General features: G+C 49.2%; 1 protein-coding gene across 11 annotated transcripts in view; it reads left to right on the top strand.

Moving 5' to 3' along the window:
• agrn (agrin) overlaps positions 1-21,915 on the top strand; it is a 534,448-nt gene that overhangs the window by 472,754 nt on the left and 39,779 nt on the right. For all 11 annotated transcript variants that reach the window (XM_038822298.1, XM_038822297.1, XM_038822305.1 and 8 more), the window contains 5 exons: positions 2,630-2,822; positions 5,330-5,545; positions 8,324-8,553; positions 13,615-13,749; positions 21,065-21,161. In XM_038822298.1, the coding sequence (XP_038678226.1) occupies positions 2,630-2,822; positions 5,330-5,545; positions 8,324-8,553; positions 13,615-13,749; positions 21,065-21,161 (871 nt within the window). The remainder of the gene's footprint in view (positions 1-2,629; positions 2,823-5,329; positions 5,546-8,323; positions 8,554-13,614; positions 13,750-21,064; positions 21,162-21,915) is intronic.

The following is a 21,915-nucleotide window of genomic DNA, read 5'->3' as shown; positions in this document are numbered from 1 at the left end:
TTCAGAATAGACAACATGTTGTTCAGGAAGGAGACCCAAAAACTCAGCCGTTTGGGACAAGACCAGAACATGTGTGCGTGATTGGTCGGGTCCCCAGATCATCACTCACACCTATGGTCCGCCTCTGGGGGGAAATTCCCATCTTTGCCCTGGTTTGCTTTGCCCTAAAGATTACCTTGAGCTGGATCAGGCCCAGCCTCCACACCACCCTTCTTATGAGAAAGTGATGAAACCTCTGCACGCTACCTCCAAAATCAGGGGCCCAACCTGCAGCATCTCTGCCATGGACCGGCAGTGAACCTATTCTGCACTGCAATATGTCAAGGCCTAATCCAGCTCGTATTGTGTATCTTTGCTCAAAGTGCATAAGATGGAGCCAATTCTTCATGTCAATGGTGTTATTTTTTTGACGGAAACTGGAGGACATAGACGTAAAGAGCCTAACCAGAGCCCTTGACCAAGTTATGTTATTAAGTGAATAATATACACCGTTGTTAGCATTGTATTTGCCCTGTAAGTCATAAACTAGATTCATTTCATAGAATCACTGCTGTGCCATATCTTTGAGAAAGATATTTAGTTTTCCCCAGTTCCCCACTCTTTTCCCATAAGCTCTCACATTTTTCCTTCACATGTAATGGTGCCCGTTACATTTTCTTTTGCAATTTAGGCATCCAAATAGCTGAATAATTGTTAATGTTTGGAATACTCTGCGATTGAATTATGCCATGTTGTCATTTTCCATACCTGTTCGAGATGGTGACAGAGAATTGTTACAGAGCAGGAGGAGGCCATTTGGCCCATCGTGTCTGCAGTAGCTCCCCAACATGACTTAGTGCCACCCCCCCCCCCCCCTGCCATTTCCCCGTCCCCCCTACACATTTCTGATCCTGAGATGAGCTCCCGACCACAATTTGCGATGTAACTAAAATCTATCTATTTCCACCCCCTTAACTTTGCCCAATTTCACCCTCAGTCTCTGTTCACCTGTTGCTGAAATTCTTATTCATAGCGTTGTCACCTCATCTGGACCATTCCAGTGCACTCCTAGCTGCTTCGCCCACATTCTCCCTAAATCTTAGATTATCCAAAATTCTGCTGCCCATGTTCTAACTCACGCCAGTTCCTGTTCACCTCTCGCCCCTGTGCTCGGTGGCCTTAATTGGCTCCTGGTCGAGCAGTGTTTTGATTTTAAAAATCTCTTCCTTGGTTGAAAATGCTTTCAAGGTCTCACCCCTCCATTCCCAGCCTCCCCGGACAGGCGCCGGAATGTGGCGACTAGGGGCTTTTCACAGTAACTTCATTGAAGCCTACTCGTGACAATAAGCGATTTTCATTTCATTTTCATTCATTTCAGTAACCCAGAGGCTCAGGCTAATGTATCCGGAGGGAAGGGTTCAAACCCCACCAGGGCACCTTGTGGAATTTAAATTCAATCAATATTCTGGAATTGAAAACTTTGTCTCAGTAATGGTGACCATGAAACCATTGTTAATTGTCTCATTCACTTAACACCTTGCCTTTGGGGAAGGAAATCTGCTGCACTTACCCTGGCTTGGCCTACATGTGACTCCAGACCCACAATGGTTGGCTGTTACCTGCCCTCTGAAATGGTGTGGCAAGCCAAGGGAAATTAGGGATAGGCAACAAATGCTGGCCATGCCAGTGATGCCCAAAGGTTTTGTATATTGACCTTGTAGGTCTCCCAGAGTGTGTAAATTACATCACCTTTCATTTTCTCATCTCTGCTCCTGGTTTAAGGCACGTTAAGGATATAAGCAATAAAGTGGCTGATCCAACTGCAAAGTACTTTGCAGTTACGGAAGGAGTCATTAACATGGCGTCCACAAGACTCAAATATACAGCCACCTGTTACATATAATTCTCAAAGGTTTCTTGAAATCTCACTTCAATAAGATTATAAGCTGCCTGCCACTACCTTATTTTAAAAAGGGAAGCACCAAAGTGAAATTATAAACTTTGTCTCGCTTTCTATAAATTATTACTGGCATTGGGAGGCAGTGGTGTAGACTAATTAATCCACGGACCCAGGACAAGATCTGGGGACCTGGCTTCAAATCCCACCACGGCAGATGGTGAAATTTGAATTCTATAATGATCTGGAATTAAAAGTTTGATGATGACCATTGTTGAGGGAAGGAAATCTGCCGTCCTTACCCGGTCTGGCCTACATGTGACTCCAGACCCACAGCAATGTGGTTGACTCTCAAATGCCCTGAAATGGAGGGTAGTTAGGGATGGGCAATAAATGCTGGCCCAGCCAACGAGACTCACACATCCCGTAAATGAAATTTAAAAAAATAAATGCGTTAAAGGCCAAAATCCTTCGGCCATTCCCGCTGCCGGAATCTTCCGTTCCCCTGCAGGTTCCCGGTGGTGGAGAGTGCGAACAATGGAGAAACGAGTGGCGGGGCAGGAGGGTACCACAAAGTATGCCGGGGGGGGGGGGGGGGGGGGGGTGTTTGAAATACCCGCTCATTGTTTTTGTCTTTATTACTTATTTGGTTAATCAAGTTATCATATGTCAATTCAACAATGGGTCTTGTTCAGAACTCACAGTCAGTGCTAATACCTGAAATTCTGCTAAGATCTATTTCATTTTGTGCAGCAATTGTATACCATTTACCCGAGTTTGGGGGCAAGTCTTACCTCGCATTTAAGACGATGAAGGCTTACTACACGGTACGCATCAGTCTGGAATTCCGTGCCTCTGACCTAGATGGCCTACTGTTGTATAATGGACAGAAGAAAGGCAAAGACTTCATCTCTCTAGCCCTTGTAAAGGGCTATGTGGAGCTCAGGTAAAATGTGCATTTCTGTTAAAAGAGTATTTAATCATGTCAGTGGGTAATAATTGTTTTTAAGGGGCAGCACGGTGGCCTAGTGGTTAGCACAACCGCCTCACGGCGCTGAGGTCCCAGGTTCGATCCCGGCTCTGGGTCACTGTCCGTGTGGAGTTTGCACATTCTCCCCGTGTCTGCGTGGGTTTCGCCCCCACAACCCAAAAATGTGCAGAGTAGGTGGATTGGCCATGCTAAATTGCCCCTTAATTGGAAAAAATAATTGGGTAATCTAAATTTAAAAAAAAACAAAAAAAAAAAAAAAATTGTTTTTAATAATCTACCAAATGGTATTAGAGCTCAAAACATCTGGATTGTTTAAAATGCAGCTGGATGATATTGATGGGAGATTTAACGCAGTTATTGTGGCACCACAGTGGTTAGCACTGCTGCCTCACAACGCAGGGACCCAGATTAGATTCCGGCCTCGGGTGACTGTCTGTGTGGAGTTTGCACGTTCTCCCCTTGTCTGTGTGGGTATCCTCTGGGTGCTCCGGTTTCCTCCCACAGTCCAAAGATGTGCAGGGGCGGAATTCTCCGACCCCCCGCAGGGTCGGGGATTCGCCCGGGGCCGGCGTAAATCCCTCCCCCGCCGTGGCCGGAATTCTCCGCCACCCGGGAATCGGCGGGAGCGGGATTTACGCCGGCCCCGGGCGAATCCCCGACCCTGCGGGGGTCGGAGCGTGCCCCCCCGCGGCGATTCTCCGGCCTGCGATGGGCCGAAATCCCCCCGCTGACAGGCCAATCCCGCCGACGTGGTGCCGCCGAGATTGGCGGTGCGAGCAGGCCCCTGGGGTTCTGGGGGGGGTCGCGGGGTGATCGGACCTCGAGGGGTGCCCCCACGGTGGCCTGGCCCGTAATCGGGCCCCACCGATCGGCGGGCGGGCCTGTGCCGTGGGGGCACTCTTTTCCTTCCGCCGCCGCCACGGCCTCCACCGTGGCGGAGGCGGAAGAGACCCCCCTACCGCGCATGCGCCGGTGGTGATGTCAGCGGCCGCTGATGCACCGGCGCATGCGCGGACCGGCGAAGGCCTTTCGGCCAGCCCCGATGCCGGGCGACATAGCACCAACGGCCATTGGCACTGGTTTTGGCGCCATCGGCATAGCGGAAACCACTCCGACGCGGGCCTAGCCCCTAAAGGTGTGGAGAATTCCGCACCTCTGGGGAGGCCTGACGCCGGAGTGGTTGGCGCCACTCCGCTACGCCGGGACCCCCACCCCGCCGGGTTGGGGAGAATCCTGGCCCAGGTTATGTGAACTGATATATTAAATTGCTCCTTAGTGTCCAACGGTTAGGTGGGGATACTGGGTTGGGGAGATGGGCCAAGGGAATGGGCCTAGGTAGGTGCTCTTTCAGAGGGTTGGTATATACTCAGTGGGCCGAGTAATCATCTGCACTGTCGGGATTGTATGATTCTAATTAGAGGAGTCTCAATGGGTCAGATAGTCTTCTCTCACCTTTGACTTCCCTTGTGTTCCTACATGGGCATACCCTTTGATATTCAGTCCCTTTTGTAACCGGGCACACACCCATCCCTCATTCTTCTTAGTCTGTTCCAGATATCTCCTGCCCATGGGTATGGAAGGGGACCGTTTCAAATTTCTATTTGTGTCCGCAAATGCTGCAATTTAATTTAAACAACCTGCCAGAATTCATTTCACCAATGCTTTTCAGCATTTTAGAAACTTGAACATAGAACATAGAACAGTACAGCACAGAACAGGCCCTTCGGCCCTCGATGTTGTGCCGAGCAATGATCACCCTACTTAAACCCACGTATCCACCCTATACCCGTAACCCAACAACCCCCCCTTTAACCTTACTTTTTTTTAGGACACTACGGGCAATTTATCATGGCCAATCGACCTAACCCGCACATCTTTGGACTGTGGGAGGACATGTCCCAGAACAATTTTTCCTTCAGTCAGAACAACCTTAACTCAGTTAGCTTGTACTCCTCACAGGGCTACAGAATTCTATTTACTTCTTCCCCTCCCTGTCGTCATGTATAGCCTTGGGGAGAACGAAATGAGGTCAAAGCATATACATTACCTCTCTGCCTCTCTCTACACCTTTAACAACATCCTCAAAACCAATCTTTTTGTTCAAGGTATCGGTCATTGTTCCTAACCTCTCCCTCCCAACTCAGCATTTATCTTCCCAATAATTGCTTGTGGAATGTGCTTGTAAATTGTTACTCTCTTGTTCTTGACTGTTACATTTCTGAGGTCTGCGTAAGTAATGGAGTTTGTCAATCATAAGTAGGTTTTATTAACAAGCTATGGGAAATTGATCTCAAGTTGAAAGTTGTTGCAACACTTAAAAACTGCAATAATAAAGAACATCGCTTTCAGAGACCTTGTGAGAAAGCCAGTGCTTGAATAGCTGAGAATCTGGTTGATGCTGAGTATTCAACCTGTTCCCAATTCTTCCCGTAGTCAATTTGTTTCTTTCTCAATCCCTGCAGGTTCAACACTGGCTCTGGAACGGGCATCATCATCAGTAAAAGGCGTCTAGGACCTGGGAAATGGCACCAAGTGGTTGTGAATCGTAACCGACGCAGTGGGATGCTGTCAGTGGACAGTGAACCGCACGTGATTGGGGAAAGTCCTGCTGGAACAGACGGGCTAAATCTCGACACAGATCTGTTCCTTGGAGGAGCGCCGGAGGATGAAATGGCACTGTAAATGTTCTTTACTTTCCCTGGCTGGCATAATTTGTATTTTGATAATTTGATTGTCTGTTTTCAGCTTTGCGCCTGCACGCTGCCCTCACAATTGCAGAAGCACTTGACTATCCGATAGGACAGTCTGAGGCTGTGTCTTCCCTCTGAAGGGGAATGTAAATCCAGTGCATGATTGACAGGCATCCTGGGTAGAACCTGCTCATTATCCCAACGCTGGCTGGGATTCTCCGGCCTCCTAGCCGCGTGTTTCCCGGGGGTGGGAGGCGACGTGCTCCTTGCTGGGGGCGGGATTTTCTGTTCCCGTCACTGTCAATGGGAATTTCCATTTGAAGCCACCCCACACCGCTGGAAACGCATGGGATGTGGTGAGCTACTGGTGAGACCAGGGAATCCCACCACCAGCGAACGACTGGAGAATTCCGGCCACTCTGTACAATTATGTTGCCACATTTCCTACAACATGTCAGTTACTACACTTCGAAAGAACAATGTGGCATGTGAGCTTGTGCTGCTGGGTACAACTACGGTTGACATTACAAATTGTGGGCGGGATTCTCCCAGCCCCGCGCCAGGCCGAAGAATCCCCGCAACCGCGCCATGCAGCCCCGACGCTGGCACAGGCGGAGAATCGGCGCCGGCGCGTTTGGCACGGCGCCGGTCGTGGGCCGCTGTACGCGGCCAGGCCGCTAGTTCTCCGGTCCGGATGGGCCAAACGGCCGCTCTAAAAAGGCAGAGTCCCGCCGGCTCCGTCCACACCTGGTCGCAGCCGGCGGGAACTCTGCGCTCACAGTCGGGGGGGGGGGGGGGGGGGCGGCCTGTGGGGGGGAGGGGTGCTCCAACCCCGGGGGGTGGGCCTCCGGCGATTGGGGCCCACCAGTCGGCGGGCTGGCCTCTCGCACCCCGGGTCTATTTTCTTACGCGCGGCCCCTGAACTCCTGCGCCATGTTGCGTCGGGGCCGGCACGTTGAGGGAGGCCAACGCGCATGCGCGGGTTGGCGCGGCGCACAGTTCGCGCTGGGATGGGAGGCTGGAGCGGCATGGATCAGAATCCAAGGGCCAGAATCGGTACTTCCAGTGGCCCGCTCATACCGTCGTGAAACGCGACGGCGTTTCCGATGTCGTGGACACTCTGCTGCCGAACGGGAGAATCCCACCCGAGATCTCTGATATTGTTTGGTTCCTCAATCTCAGGACAGGTTCTGAAAATGCACCTGTGCTGGTTGCCCAGACAATACCGGACTTAGGGTAAATGCAGATTTTGGGTTACGCAGACTTCATTCGTGGTGGATTGACTTCAGCTTGTTCCTTTTACATAGAGGGTAGTGGGTGCCTGGAATTTGCTGCCGGAGGAGGTGGTGGAAGCCGGGACGATGGTGACGTTTAAGGGGCATCTTGACAAATACATGAATAGGATGGGAATAGAGGGAGATGGACCCCGGAAGTGAAGACGATTTTAGTTTAGATGGGCAGCATGAGATAAGGGAGGTGATGTCACGTGGGTATCTCTCAATGGAACAATCTGGACAGGTCAGGAGGCCGGAGGGAGGGTTGCAGCTGGAAGCAGAATCCTAAAGTTGGGGGAAAGGAACATCTTTATGGGAGGAAGACACTGGCTGAAGAAGTGGGCACAGAACCAATGGTGACAGAAGAACTGCTCAGTGCCGGGAAATTCTTTCTGATGTGGATGTAAAGGGATAAAGGTGACCCCTTTCCTGATGGGTCAGGGTCAGGGAGGGAAAGGTCAGAGGGGATAACAAAAGCATGGCAAGAGGTTGTGACATTATGCAGAATGTCTAGTGTATAAAGTGTTAATGTAATATCACAATTGACCACTAGATGGAGCTGCGAACCGACCTATAAAAAGGACTGACTCTCAGGCTTCTGGGAGAGTGTAGGAGAGAGTGGGAAAGAGTGTAGGAGAGAGCAGAGTACAGCTTAAGACAGAGTGCATGAGACAAGTATTAGTATAGTGTAGTTTAATAGATTATTGCTTGGTATAGGATTAAATGGTCAAGTTGTATATTAAGTAGTGTACTAAACGTTAGCTTTGTTATTGAACTTAGCTTGTGTGGTCTTTGTGAACACATCCTGAGTCTACGAAACACAAAGAACACCACAGAGGTGAGATTCGAAGAAGGGAGGGGGATTGAGAGAAAAGTGAAGAGGGAGAAGGATCTGGGGCAGCATTGTTATCCAAGAATTGTTGAAGCAATGAACCTTAAACTCTAAGCCGCTATCTACATGGAAATGATTCATTCAGTGGTTACTCCTTCGCCATCAGGAAGAGGAACCTTTGCTGATGGTGCTCCCCCTAGTATAGAGGCACCAAGTAACAGGGCACAGTTCCGGAATAGGACATCGGTCTGCACAGATTTAAACTACCATCTGAATGTAGTGTGCAACCCAAGTCACCAAGAAACGAGATATAAAAAAAACGATCAAAATTGACTTCCTACCTGAACGTTCAGTAAAATAATGGTAAATATGCTGGAGGTACAGTCAATATCAGAGGGAGGAGAAACAGGGTTAGCTTTTCAGCTCGATAAATTCTGATGGAAAATTACCAGCCTGACACATTAACTCTGCTCGTCCGTTGCCTGATCTGTTGAGTGGTTTCCAGAATTTTCTGTGTTTATTTAAAATTTGCAGCACCCGCTGTACTTTGCTTTTTTCTTTTCTCTGCGAATTTGTATGTTGCATCATTACACCGGTTGTCAGGCCCACAGTACTGCTCTGGGGTTTTTTTTTTTTACAAAAATGCCTTTTGTTTTCCAGTGTTACGGAGAGAACAGGAGCAACAAAGGGGCTCAAGGGTTGCATTCGACTGCTCGATGTCAACAACCTGGTCTATGACCTGGAGGAAACGGGCAGCGATGTCCTCTACGGCAGTGGGGTTGGAGAATGCGGTAATAACCCCTGTCAACCCAACCCATGTAGGAATAATGGCAAGTGCCGTGTGAAGGAGGCCGAGATGTTCCACTGTGAATGCGTCAGCGGATTTTCAGGTAACCAAGCAGGCCACGAGGGCAAGAAAATAAACAATATAGCTTTCTCAATATCGTACAGAGCAGGGGCCTAAATATTTTTTTTCCCTAAACCTCTACTGCCGTTACTTCCAAAGTGTACCAAGACCTCATCGATCTTGGTGGAAATGGGACCAATAATCTACTTCGCATTTTCCAAAGATGAGTGTAGCTAGGAAATCCTTGAGATTTACTTAAGGGCTACTTATTAATTCTCACTAACCCCTTTATAAGGGAATGCCACCTTTTATATTGTGTTGAAATTTTGGTTAGATTTTCCTTCAGATAGATTCGGTGCGTAAATATCAAAGGCTACATGCTTTTTAAAATCATTTTTCCCTTGATGCCTTTTTTATCTGGGGGAGGCGGTGGTGTAGTGGTATTGTCCCTGGACTAGTAAACCAGAGACCCAGAGTCATGCTCTGGGGCCCAAGTTCAAATCCCGCCGCTGCAGATGGTGAAATTTGAATTCCATAAAAATCTGGTATTAAAAAGTCAAATGCCGACCATGAAACTATTATCTTAATAACTCGCCTGTCCTTTAGGGAAGGAAATCTGCTGTCCTTACCTGATCTGGCCTACATGTGACTCCATACCCGCAGCAATGTGGTTCTGCCCCCTCAAGGGCAATTAGGGATGGGCAATAAATGCTGGCACAGCCTGCGACGCCCACGTCCCATGAACAATTTTTTTTAAAATTATCCCTTCGACTCAACTATTTCAACACTCCTGGCTGTTCTCCCTTATTCTATCCTTAGGAAGCATGAGGTCATCCCAAACTCTCCCTCTCACGCCTTAACTTGCAACAGTTCTCGTTCCCCTAACGCCCCGTGATCGCTGACAAATATTACAGTAATCCGCAGGCCCCGGGCGTTTGTAGTTACCAGTTCGCTGCGATCATGAGCGGACCTCCCTGTTCACAAATGCTGGCATAAAGGGCGGCACGTGGTGCAGTGGTTAGCACTGGGACTACGGCACTGAGGACCCAGGATCGAATCCCGTCCCTGGCTCACTGTCCGTGTGGAGTTTGCACATTCTCCCCATGCCTGCGTGGGTTTCACCCCCACAATCCAAAGATGTGCCGGGTAGGTGGATTGGCCACGCTAAATTACCCCTTAATTGGGAAAAAAAATAAGATAATTGGGTACTCTAAATGTATTTTTCAAAAAACAAATGCTGTGCTAGGATCATTGACGTGGGAGGACAGGCACACAAACTATTTGTGGGGTGACTGGATGTTCTGCCCTGTCGAGGTCTCTGAGAGAATTTCAGAGCAGCTCCTTCACGGCGGATTGGTCGGTCAGGCAGAAGTCGCTGAAGCGCGGAGAAAAAGAAGGAAAAATTCACAATGCCTCTTTTTTGTTTTGCTTTCCGAGCTACACTCCTCTTCGGAAAATGTGAAGGATTTGGTCCCATTTCCACCAAGATCGATGATGTCTTGGTACACTTTGGAAGTAACTACAGTAGAGGTTTCTGATAGACGATGGGTATAAACTACCGGCCGCGTTGCGCCCGAACCGGAGCGTGACACGATCGCTAGATGCCGGGAGAACGGGAGAAGTCTCCCACGGACTTCCCGGCAGCCAGTACACCTTGTGAGATCTACCCGGATCTTGCACGGCGCAGCGATCAGGATCCTGCCCACAATGGGCATGACCAAGCTTTGGACGCCTAAGTCGGTTTTAAACCCGCTTGGGCGTGCTCAACTGGGATCTACCGACCTACCAAGGGAATCCCCGCCGGGCACCGTTCATTATTGATCCACACAAACATGTTGAAGGTTGGGTCTGGGAGGGAGGGGGGGCGGCGGGCGAAAGAGGGTACGAGAAAACTTGAAAAGGGAGGCCCTCAGTGACCCCACAGCAGGTGTCATCACTTGGGGGGTTTGTGGGATAATGCCCATGTGTGTGTGTGGGGGGGGGGGGGGGGGGGGGGGGTGATATTGCCCATGGGGGGGGGGGGGGGGGGGGAAGTGGACCTACAAGCCCTCTTCCAGATTGGGGCACCCTTTCAAAAGGGTGGTCCGGTCTCTGAGGAGCCAGTCTGGCCAGCGTATTCAGCCCCCCAGCGATGGAAAAAGTGCGGGCTAGACCAGGGAGAAACTCCTCAGGGCCCAAAAACGTCACAACGGGTGGGATTTACCGGCTGTTCATGGCGGCGGGAAATTCCGGTCCCATACCGGCGCACAGGTTCCCCGTCGCTGAGGGGTACTATCAACAGGAATTCCATTGACAACGGCGGGACCGGTCAGATCCTGCTGGCGGGCCACCTCCCCCGCGGAAAGACATGCAGCAGGCTGATGGGAAAATCCCACCCTGAGTGTGGTTACATAGCGGTGGGGAACTCGCTGCTGTACAGCTGGTGCATCTCCACGGCCTGTAGAATTTGGCAGGATGAAAGAATGAAGAGATTTGGCTGCACTGGGTCGAACTCTGACCCACTTGGCCCTGCTGTGTTGCCACTGCATTGCTTCCGCCAGCCCAGGAACCCCTGAGTACCGCGTTTATACTGCCTTGCCCACCCAGGACATTGGGCAATATTCTCCGACCCCCTGCAGGGTCGGAGAATCGCCTGGGCCCTGCGTAGTTCCTGCCCCTGCCGTGGCCGGAATTCTCCGCCACCCAGGAATCGGCGGGGGCGGGAATCCCGTCGCGCCGGTCGGCGGGCCCCCTGCGGTGATTTTCCGGCCCGCGGTGGGCCGAAGTCCCGCCGCTGACAGGCCTCTCCCGCCGGCGGGAATTGGGGCACCACTGGTGCCAGTGGGAGCAGGCGGCGCGAGCGGGCCCCGGGGTCCTGGGCGCGGGGCGATCGGACCCCGGGGCCTAGCCCGCAATCGGGCCCACTGATCAGCGAGCGGACCTGCGCCGTGGGGGCACTCTTTTTCTTCCGCCGCCACCATGGCCTCCACCATGGCGGAAGGAGAAGAGATCCCCCCTACCGCGCATGCGCCGGGATGACGTCAGCGGTCGCTGACGCTCCGGTGCATGAGCGGCCTCACGCCGGCCGGCGAAGACCTTTCGGCCAGCCGTTCACGCTGGCTAGCGGGGCGGAAAGGCCGTTTGCAGCGACCGGCGGGGAGCCAACCCCTCTGGCGCGGGCCTAGCCCCTATAGGTGCGGAGAATTCCGCACTTCCGGGGAGGCCCGACGCCGGAGTGGTTGGCGCCACTCCGGTACGCCGGGACCCCCCGCCCCACCGGGTCGGGGAGAATACTGCCCATTGTCTCTCATGGGAGGGAAGAAGAACGGTGAGGCAAAGCTGAGTGTGTGGATTTGAGGAATGGAAAGACAGAGAGTGGGTGAGGAGCTAAAGGTTTAAAAATACACATTGTCCGGGTACTTCATGGCACTGCCGGTGATGAACCAGGTCGCCACGCTCATTCCCGAAACCTGGACAATAAACCTACCACGTGGGAGCTGGTATTGTTCCCACGTAGCTCCAGACAACCCTGAAGATTAATGTTTTATTGGGCAGGATGGCCGTAGCTGTGTAACCATCAGGAAGCTCAACAGTGCCTCAACACGTTCAAACTAGTTAGGCTCCAGCTGCATCCTTACCCAAAACCTTCCTTGGTTCCTGCTAATCTGTTAACTAAATGGGACATGTCCCCTTTGGGGAGAGAGTGCCCAACAATAGCAGACAATCAGAAAGCGTCAGTGTGCATTTTTCAAAAGCTGTAGGTTTGGAATCACTCGAGCATGATGATGGCTTTCTGAGTGTGTAAACACACAGCCAACAGAAAATCCACCAAAGCCCACAACTAAATATAAAAGCCTTCTACGTGTTGACAGTCATGACTCAATCTTTTGAAACTTACGAGTCTCCATGCTCTGACTGTTTAGTAATTTGGAAGAAATGCCTCTTATTCAGAGGGAATTGGGTGTCACAGTGAGTTACAGAATTGTCCTTTCAACAAGGCAGCCTGAGGGAGATGTCGGACGGAGAGACAGGGTGGGTGAAAAACCTGCCCGGTTGGTTATGTGGGTTCTGCTTGACGTATGTTTGAAAGGTTCCTGGTAGATATCAACCCGCTGCAGGGAACCCGCCACAGTCTGACGTGAAGCTATGGGCAGAATTGTCTGGCTATCCCCTGGCGGGACCCACCATGGGAGAGGCAGTGAGACAGCCAAAGAAACCATTGGCTTTCACGGGAGCTGGAAGATCCCGGGCAGTGGGCAGGGCAGAAAATCCCGGCCCATGTCTGATACGGAAAACAAAAGATTGTTGCATTGGTGCAGATTGAGGTGCTCGCTAATGTTGAGTTGAGGCACATTGCTGGGGCATGATGGGTCTAAACGGCACTTCAGAAGGTGACTTAAATTGGGGAATGTGAAGTGGAGGTAGGAGATTAGACATAATGCCCGGAATTCTCCAGCTGTTGGGATTCCCTGTTCCCGCCGGCAGTGCACCCACACCCACGGGTTTCCCGGCAGCGTGGGTTTCCCGGTAGCCTGGGCTGGCTTCCATGGGAAATCCCATTGACAAGCGGCAGGAAGAAAGAATCCCACCGCCAGCAAACGGCGCGCAGCCGAGAAACACGCAACTGGAGACAGGAGGATCCAGTCCGGAATCTACTCCGTAGCCGACTCTGTTTCCCCACGTTCTTACTCGGCATTTCTCCTGATTTTCAGCCGGATGAGTGGCGGTGTTCAATGCCGCTTTTGAGAAAAGTGTTGCGTTTTCACTCCCCAACATTTACGACACAGGTCCTGAATTCCTGAAGGATTGAGGATGTAGAAAATCATCCATTGAGCAGAAAATACTTCCTTTCATCCTTGTTTATTCCCTGTTGTTCAGATGTCACGCACAATTCCATATTCTCACAGTGCGGGACCAGTAATTTACAGGCCTTTGTCAATTCAGCTCTTGAAGCTGCTCGATAGGAAGTGTGCGAAAGTGTAGCCCATGGGTCGCTACCTCCCTGGTCATATTTCCTTCAATCGCTTCATGTCTGCTCGCGTGTGTAATACAGATTCGAATTGCAAGATGCAGTTTAGTTTCCTCGTCGTGGTAGTTAATGACATTTGACACTTCGTTCTTCCAGGACCGACTTGTGCAGATGAGCATAACCCGTGTGACCCCAACCCATGCCATCCATCAGCCAAATGCTTGGTGCTACCCGAAGGTGGGGCGAAGTGCGAATGTCCGATGGGGCGCGAGGGAGAGTTCTGTGAGAGAGGTACGTTCCAGCGCAGCAGCCTCAAATCAAGCGAGCGAAAAATCCCCAGCGGCGGCCTTCAATTCAGTGATCAGTGTTGTTACGGCTGGAATTGAGATTAATCAAAGCTATTACGGTTCAGTCAGAAGCACTTCCATTGAAAACTGGTGTGCGATCAAATTGAAAATATGAGCAGCCCACTGCTTGGTGATAGATGTTCCTGTGAATATAAAAGAGGCCTCAACTGAGATCATGATTTCTCTTGTTTCCTTGCCGAAATTTGTATCGGGGGGCGAAAATATAAACAAAAACAAAAAACAGGCAGTGATCAGCTGTGCCAGCAGCAATCACTGTTACTTATCTTCTGGGGAAGAGAGATTTAATTTCAAACATTACTCGGAGATTTGATGGCAAAATAGAAAATTGCGAGTTTAAAGATCAGCTAAAATCGCTCTCCAGCGTGGTGTGAAAAAAATCATCAGCCTCTTTGGAAAAGAAAACAAAGCTGAGTAACTGAGCAAATGCTATCAAGGCCAGGGAAACATCAGCTGAGAAACATCTATCGGAATGTGTTTGATTTTTAAACTGAGATGAGAAGTGGCTGCTCTTCATGGCTGATCATCTCAGAGAAGCAGAGGTTGTTCTTCTTGGAGTAAAGGAAATTGAGGAGCGAATCGATAGAGGTGGACGAGGTTATGACAGGTTTCGGTAAAATAGGCAAAACAAAGTGCTGTTCCTATTAGCGAATCGTACAAGGGGAAATGGAACACAGGTTTAAGGTTCTAAGAAGAGATAGAGGGTGGCATGTGAAGAAGAAACCCTTTATACACCCAATGTTAATAGAGTCTTAGAGGAAAGGCCATTTGGCCCATCATGACTGTGTTGGTCAAAAACAGCCACCGAACTATTCTAATCCCATTTTCCAGCACTTGGCCCATAGCCTTCTATACCTTGGCAAGTGCCCATCTAAATGCTATGTGGATATCTGCCTCCAAAACCCTTTCAGGCAGCGAGTTCCAACACCCTCTAGGTGAAAAGGTCTTTACTCACATCCCCTTTAAATCTCCTGGTCCTTGCCTTAAATCTCTGCCCCCTGGTCATTGATCCCTCCACCAAGGGGAAAAGTTTCTTCCTGTCTGCTCTATTGATGCCCCTCATAATTTTAGACATCCAAATCATGCCCCCCCCCCCCCCTCTCTCTCAGTGCCCTCTGCTCTAAGAAAAACAATCCCAGTCTTTCCAATATCTCTTGATAACTAAAACTCTCCAGCCCAGGCAACATCCTGGTAAATCTCCTCTGCACCCTTTCCAGTGATATCACATCCCTCCAATAATGTGGATTCCAGAACTGCACATAATACTCTAGCTGTGGCCTAACCAACGTTTTATACAGTTCCACCATAACCTCCCTGCTCCACATTATAGGAAGGATTTGGAAGCATTGGAAAGGGTGCAGAGGAGATTTACCAGGATGTTGCCTGGTATGGAGGGAAGATCTTGTGAGGAAAGGCTGAGGGACTTGAGGCTGTTTTCGTTAAGAGAGAAGAAGGTTAAGAGGTGACTTAATAGAGGCATACAAGATGATCAGAGGATTAGATAGGGTGGACAGTGAGAGCCGTTTTCCTCGGATGGCGATGGCTAGCGCGAGGGGACATAGCTTTAAATTGAGGGGTGATAGATATAGGACAGATGTCAGAGGTAGGTTCTTTACTCAGAGTAGTAAGGGCGTGGAATGCCCTGCCTGCAACAGTAGTGGACTCGCCAACATTAAGGGCATTTAAATGGTCATTGGATAAACATATGGATGATAATGGAATAGTATAGATGGGATTTAGATTGGTTTCACAGGTCGGCGCAACATCGAGGGCCGAAGGGCCTGTACTGCGCTGTTATGTTCTATGTTCTATGCTCTTAAGCTCTATGCCTCAGCTAATAAAGGCAAGTATACCATATGCCTTCTTAACCACTGTATCTACTTCCTCTGCTACCTTAAGGGCCCATGCACACCAAGGTCCCTCTGATCCTCGGTGCTTTCCAGCCTGGTTTGTTCTGCCCAAGTGCATCACCTCACACTTATCCGATTGAATACCATTTGCCACTGATCAGCCCATCTGACCAGCTCGCCTATGTCTTCCAGCAATCTAATCTATCCTCCTCCCTAATTACCACCCTACCAATTTTCATATCATCCATGAACTTATTGATCAGCCTTCCTCCATTCAAGTCGAAATCATTTATATAAACCACATCAGCAACACTGATCCCTGTGGGACCCGAACGGACACAGGCTTCCAGTCAGGAGAAACACTCTCGAACCATCACCCTCTGCTTCCTACCACTCTGCCAATTCTGGATCCAATTTGCTGAATGTCCTTGAATGCCATGGGCTCTTACCTTCGCTATCAGTCTCCAACATGGGATCTTCACAAAAGCCTTGCTGAAATTGAAGTAGACAATGTCAAATGCATTTCGCACATCTACACACCTGATCAACTCTTCGTAAAATTCAAGCAAGTTGGTCAGACGTGCCTCTCAGTATTGCTTCCAATAGTTTCCCCACCACGGAGGTTCAACTGATTGGACTGTAGTTTCCTGATTAACCCCTTCCTCCCTTTTTGGTGACCCTCCAGTCCTCCAATATCTCTCCTGTGGCCAGAGAGGAATTGAAAATTATTGCCAGTGCCCCTGCTACTTCCTCCCTTGCCTCACACAACAGCCTGGGATATATTTCATCCGGCCCTGGAGCTTTATCTACTTTTAAGCCTGCCAGACCAATCAGAACCTCCTCTCTGTCTGTGCTAATTTATTTAATTTTAACGCAGTCCTTCTCCCTGATTACTGTACCAACATTGTCCCTCTCACCAGCGAACACCGACACAAAGTATGAATTTCGAATCCTACCTCCATCCTCCAGCTCCACACTGTGGTCTTTAACGGGCCTTACTCTTTTCCTAGTTATGAATGAAATGAAATGAAATGAAGCCTACAAGTAGGCTTCAATGAAGTTACTGTGAAAAGCCCCTAGTCACCACATTACGGCACCTGTTCGGGGAGGCTGGTACAGGAATTGAACCATGCTGCTGGCCTGCCTTGGTCTGCTTTCAAAGCCAGCGATTTAGCCCAGTGTGCTAAACCAGCCTCTAGTTACCCATTAATCCTTAAATGTACTTGTAAAACAACGTAAGGTTTTCCTTTATTTTACCTGCCAGTGTGCCTTCATGTCCCCTTTTTTGCTCTCCTCATTTCCTTTTTAAGTTCCCTCTTGCACATTCTATACACCTCTAGGGCTTCTGCTGTTTTGAGCCCTCGCTATCTGCCATAAGTCTCCCTTTTTCTCTTTATCCAATGCTGCATAGCTCTCGATAACCAGGGCTCACTGGATTTGTTAGTCACACCCTATTTCTTTATTGGAACATGGTGGCCTGGTTCTCTCCCTGTTTCCTACTTGAATGTGTCCCACTGCTCTATCACAGAAGTTGCCTGTAAGGGTGATGGAAGCAGAGACAATGCATGATTTCAAAAGGAAATTGGATGGACACTTGAGGGAAATGAAGGGCTACAGGGACAGAGTGGGGGAAAGGGTCTGATTGGATTGGTCCATAGAGAACCCAATGGGCCAAATGGCCTCCTTTTGTGCCATTATGACTCTATGGCAATCAGCAGATGGGGCGTTGACAATGCCAAGAAGAAGAAAGGGTATAGATGATCATTTTACATTTCAGTATGATGGATTCCTGGGTCACTTGATCCACGGATGTAAGATCCGGAGAATGAAACTGGTTGGAGTTCAATTTAATCCAATACCTTTTGAGTTTTGCTTCTTTGGTAGAGTTTTAACTCCTGAAGACTTCTCTCTAATTGGTTGTTTCACTCAGCGGATTGAGTTGTGTTGAACACTTGAAGGATACATTATTTAAATGCTGCAGAGAGTAAAAGGGAGTTAATTGGACCTTTGCTGATTGCGTTCCAGATAAATTTCCTTAAAATGTACCGCGCTGTTGAGGGAGAATTGTTCCCCGAGAGAGGACTGGGAGAGTAAAAATGTGAACCCCCCACCCCCTTAAATCATTTAGACACGTAGAGAGCGGGAGAAATGACATGAGGCGTGGCCTGGAATTTTGGGTGTTGCCTGGGGTCTTGTGTGCAGAACTGTTACTGTTCACAGCTTCACCAATAAGTGGCGCTCTAAGCTCACAGAGTGTTGTTTCATTCAGCACTGATGTGTGAACCACCTCTTGCAGTTGTCCCAAATGAGTTGGTGCCTTTCTTTGAAGAACCGACTCACCCAACTGAAACTGATTTCTATGAGATTCTACCTGAAGATCGAAAGATGTAGGGCAGGCATTTTCTGCTCCCCCCGCGCCCCCCCCCCCCCCCCCCCCCCCCCCCCCCCCCCCACTGTGCCACCGTGCTGCCCAGATTAGTCAATTCTGCATTGGTTCCATGATTGCAGTTGAATTGACAGTTCCAACTATTTTGCCTCTTGACGATACGCTCGCCCCCTTGCTCACCGCATTTAGAAACAAGCCTCATTCTTGCTTCTGTGGGTGAGTTTCTAGCGGCTGAAATGAGACCTGACCTCCGAGGCTTTTTAGACGAAAAAGACAAATGCTTGACGTGTGTATATATATATATTTATATATAGTTAACACGACGGACAGGAGAGAGTTACTACCAACCGTTGAAAAAAGGCACATAAAATATAAAACAGTTTCAATCCATTTATTCTCCTTCCGCCCCTTGCCTCTTTAAACTGATTACTTTGAGAAACTACTCGACATTACATTTAAACATGCAACATAAGGATTATTCAACCTTTTCCCTAGATAATGCATCGTGCTATAGCAGGATTCAAAGTAGTGTGCGCTGAATGATAAATGCCAGTTGAAGAAGTGCTAAAAGAATGAGTATTATGTTTTTGGTTGAGTGAGTACTCTTTACATTGACAGAGCTCAAGGGCAAGAATATTTTATGTAGTCTTCACAAAACCTTGGAAGTGCAATTGATTGCTCAGAATTCTTTCATCCCCCCAGCCCGCTAAATGAATAGAAATTTGATCGATTTGAGAAAATTGTGACTGAGACGTGGTTCCCGGAAACATGCATGAAAAAGGATATTTATTGTCGCCTTGTGGAAATATGGTATAAGTGGGGTTGACAAAATTGCAGGTGTAGGAGACTGCTTTCTTCCTGATGGCCTCTGGTAATTGTTCGAGTGCCAATTTTTTGTGTATGAATCAGGGCAGAAAATCAGAGCACGGCTGAAACTTAGCCACAGGGGATTTTACAGCCAAGATGGATTCATGTTATCGGATGTTACAGTTTGGTAGGTCTGAAGAAGTCCTCGTAGTTATACGTAGATTAACTTTACGTCTTTATTGAGTCTCAGAACTATATTTATAAATATTCAGTGCAGGATACAAGCTAGGAGCTGACTCCATGCTGTCACTGACCCTGGGGGCGGGTCATGTGCTCTCTTACATCACTGTGTGCACGGTACTGTACTCAGTCCCTCAGTAACTGTGTCAGATTACGGGCAGCACAGTGGCACAGTGGTAGCCCTGCTGCCTCACACCGCCGAGGTCCCAGGTTCGATCCCAACCCTGGGTCACTGTCCATGTGGAGTTTGCACATTCTCCCCATGTTTGCGTGGGTTTCACCCCCACAACACAAAGATGTGCAGAGTAGGTGGATTGGCCAGGCTAAATTGCCCCTTAATTGGAAAACATTAATTGGGTACTTATCAGACTCTTATGCTGCAATCTTGGGCACACAGGATTCTCCTCACAGAGAACGAAATTTAATCTAGACGATCAGGTCCCGCCTGCCAACTCGGAGAGCCACTGGGAATCCCAGTCTCCTCCGTTGGGAAAGCCCACCTTCCGACGTAGGCCATCTTGGGCCTTCCTGAGGATCAAAGACACCAGAGATTGAAATCCTGCACACTCCCCCCCCCCCCCCCATCCCCCTTCACAATCCCCTGTCCCACCCAAACGCTCCTGACCACAATCAAAATCAAAGTTTAGGAGCTCCCCATTGCCGCCAGTGCCACCAGTAGCTGTTGACAATGCATAATCAGAGGCCAAGCATTAGCGAGGGACCCAGGCCACAAATGACTGAGAACAGGGCAAGGGCTGCAGAGAGAGGTCAATCGCTAGTTCAAGGGAGGTGTGGGGCAGGTTGGGGGAAAGAGGAAAGGAGGGGGGGGGAGTTCTCAGTGCCCCTGCCCCTGTCACAACACCCCCAGTCCCCCCCCCCCCACCACCATCACTCTCAATCAGGCACTGAGTACCTGAAAACTAAGGACCCACACCATTAACTGATACATACATGCAAGTCATGCTGTGAATCATTGGGAATTAAGATATCCAGCAAAGCTCTCGTGTATCACAGCCAACTGTTCCTTCTTTTTGTGCAAGACTAGTGGCTGAGTTTCAGCAGGCTATTTAACCAAGTCGGAGGGGTTGCTCAGAGTAGAACCTCTCCAGTTCCCTGTGTATAGTCACATGTGCATTTTATCACAGAGGCAACTAGATGGGTGGTCAGGAGCAAGAAACTTGGCTGTGCTGTTTTTATTCTCGCTTTTCTTCTCCCTCACCAACTTCGAAACATTGCGCATATTTATATCGTATTGGCGTCCAGGATCCAGGTCCGAAGTTTTTCCAGATGGTATTAACCAGTTCAATGCCTGGCCGATGTTCTACCCGCTGAGACAGCACCTTTTCCCTGTCTGAAAGCTCCCTCATGTCTCCCACGTCCAGATCGCTGAGGCAAACCCCTTCTGTGGAAGCCCCGGCCCAACACCTGCATTGGATCTGCTCCCTTGGCAAAAAACACCTGTGCCTCCCTGATCGGGTTCCGCACAGTGGTCCCAAAGAACACCCCCAAGCTGGAGAGGTTTCCATTTGGGTTCCTCCTCTTCGTACCCCTGGACCTATTGAAATGAAGGATGCAAAATGATTGTGGGCAGCGTCACTTTGACCCCTGATCCAAGCAGCCATTTTGCCGAGAGGTTAAATGTCAAGTAAACCTTGTCGCCATGGGTGCCATCACAAACCACCTGGTCCTATTCCCACCCAACGCCAATTCCTGCTGGGCTAACTGACCTTTTGCTTCCATTTTGACTGGTTGTGTGGCACCCTATTTAGCTTCTCCTAGCTTCCAGTGAAAAGGTTTACACAGACACCTTTTAGCAAGCAGTAGATTTTGAAAGCTTAACTTCCCGGTGATGTCTGTTGTTGGGTCAGCTTTCTTTGAAATGTTTATAGGTCTGAGCCAATGCCACGTTTGGTTTGACTTCATTATATTGATGGCAATCTCTTTTGTTTTGCTCCCAGAAGCCGAACAGAACCAGGCAACTGCCTTCATCCCTGAGTTTAATGGACTTTCATACATCGAAATGAATGGAATCCACACATTTGTCAACGACATGCTGTGAGTTCAGTTGCTGCTTAGGAAATGTGCTAAAATTAGACTCGGTCAGTACTCTCTGCCTGTGTACACACATCACCGAAATTCCCTTCCAAACATTTTCAAAAACAGAGCTCTTACAATGACCACTAGTGATCATCTCCTGTATACCAACCTTCAAATGTTTCTTTTTCTCCGATCATGGGGTATGGGCGTCGCTGGCTGGGCCAGCATTTTTTGCCCATCCCTGAGAGCATTAAAGAGTCAAACACATTGCTGTGGGTCTGGAGTCACATGTAGGCCAGACCAGGTAAGGACGGCAGATTTCCTTCCCTAAAGGACATTAGTGAACCAGATGAGTTTTTACAAAAATCAATGATAGTTTCACAGTCACCGTTACTGAGATTGGCTTTCAATATTCCAGATTTATATTAATTAAAATTAAATTCCACCAGCTGGTGTTCTGGGATTTGAACCCCTGTCCTCAGAATGCTGGGCCTCTGAATTACTCATCCAGTGACATTGCCAAGATATCACTATCTCTCCATTGGTGGGATTCTGGCTTCAATATTTTGACATTGAATGGTCAAGGAAGATGGGAAGATAAATCGGTGCTAGGTGTTAATGAGGAAGTAGTTGGAGCATTTTGCCCCCCCCCCCCCATTCATGATAAAGTTATTAACAGACTACCTTGGGTATCGAAACCTGTATGATTGCTGTGCTGGTACATGGCGAGCTTCCTTTTAGCAACATACAGGAGGCACATGGGTCTTGTGGT

The sequence above is a fragment of the Scyliorhinus canicula genome, chromosome 16, assembly GCF_902713615.1.
Source record: "Scyliorhinus canicula chromosome 16, sScyCan1.1, whole genome shotgun sequence".
NCBI lineage: Eukaryota > Metazoa > Chordata > Chondrichthyes > Carcharhiniformes > Scyliorhinidae > Scyliorhinus > Scyliorhinus canicula.
The sequence above is the reverse complement of the archived record's forward strand: the minus strand, read 5'-3'. Positions and strand labels throughout refer to the sequence as shown.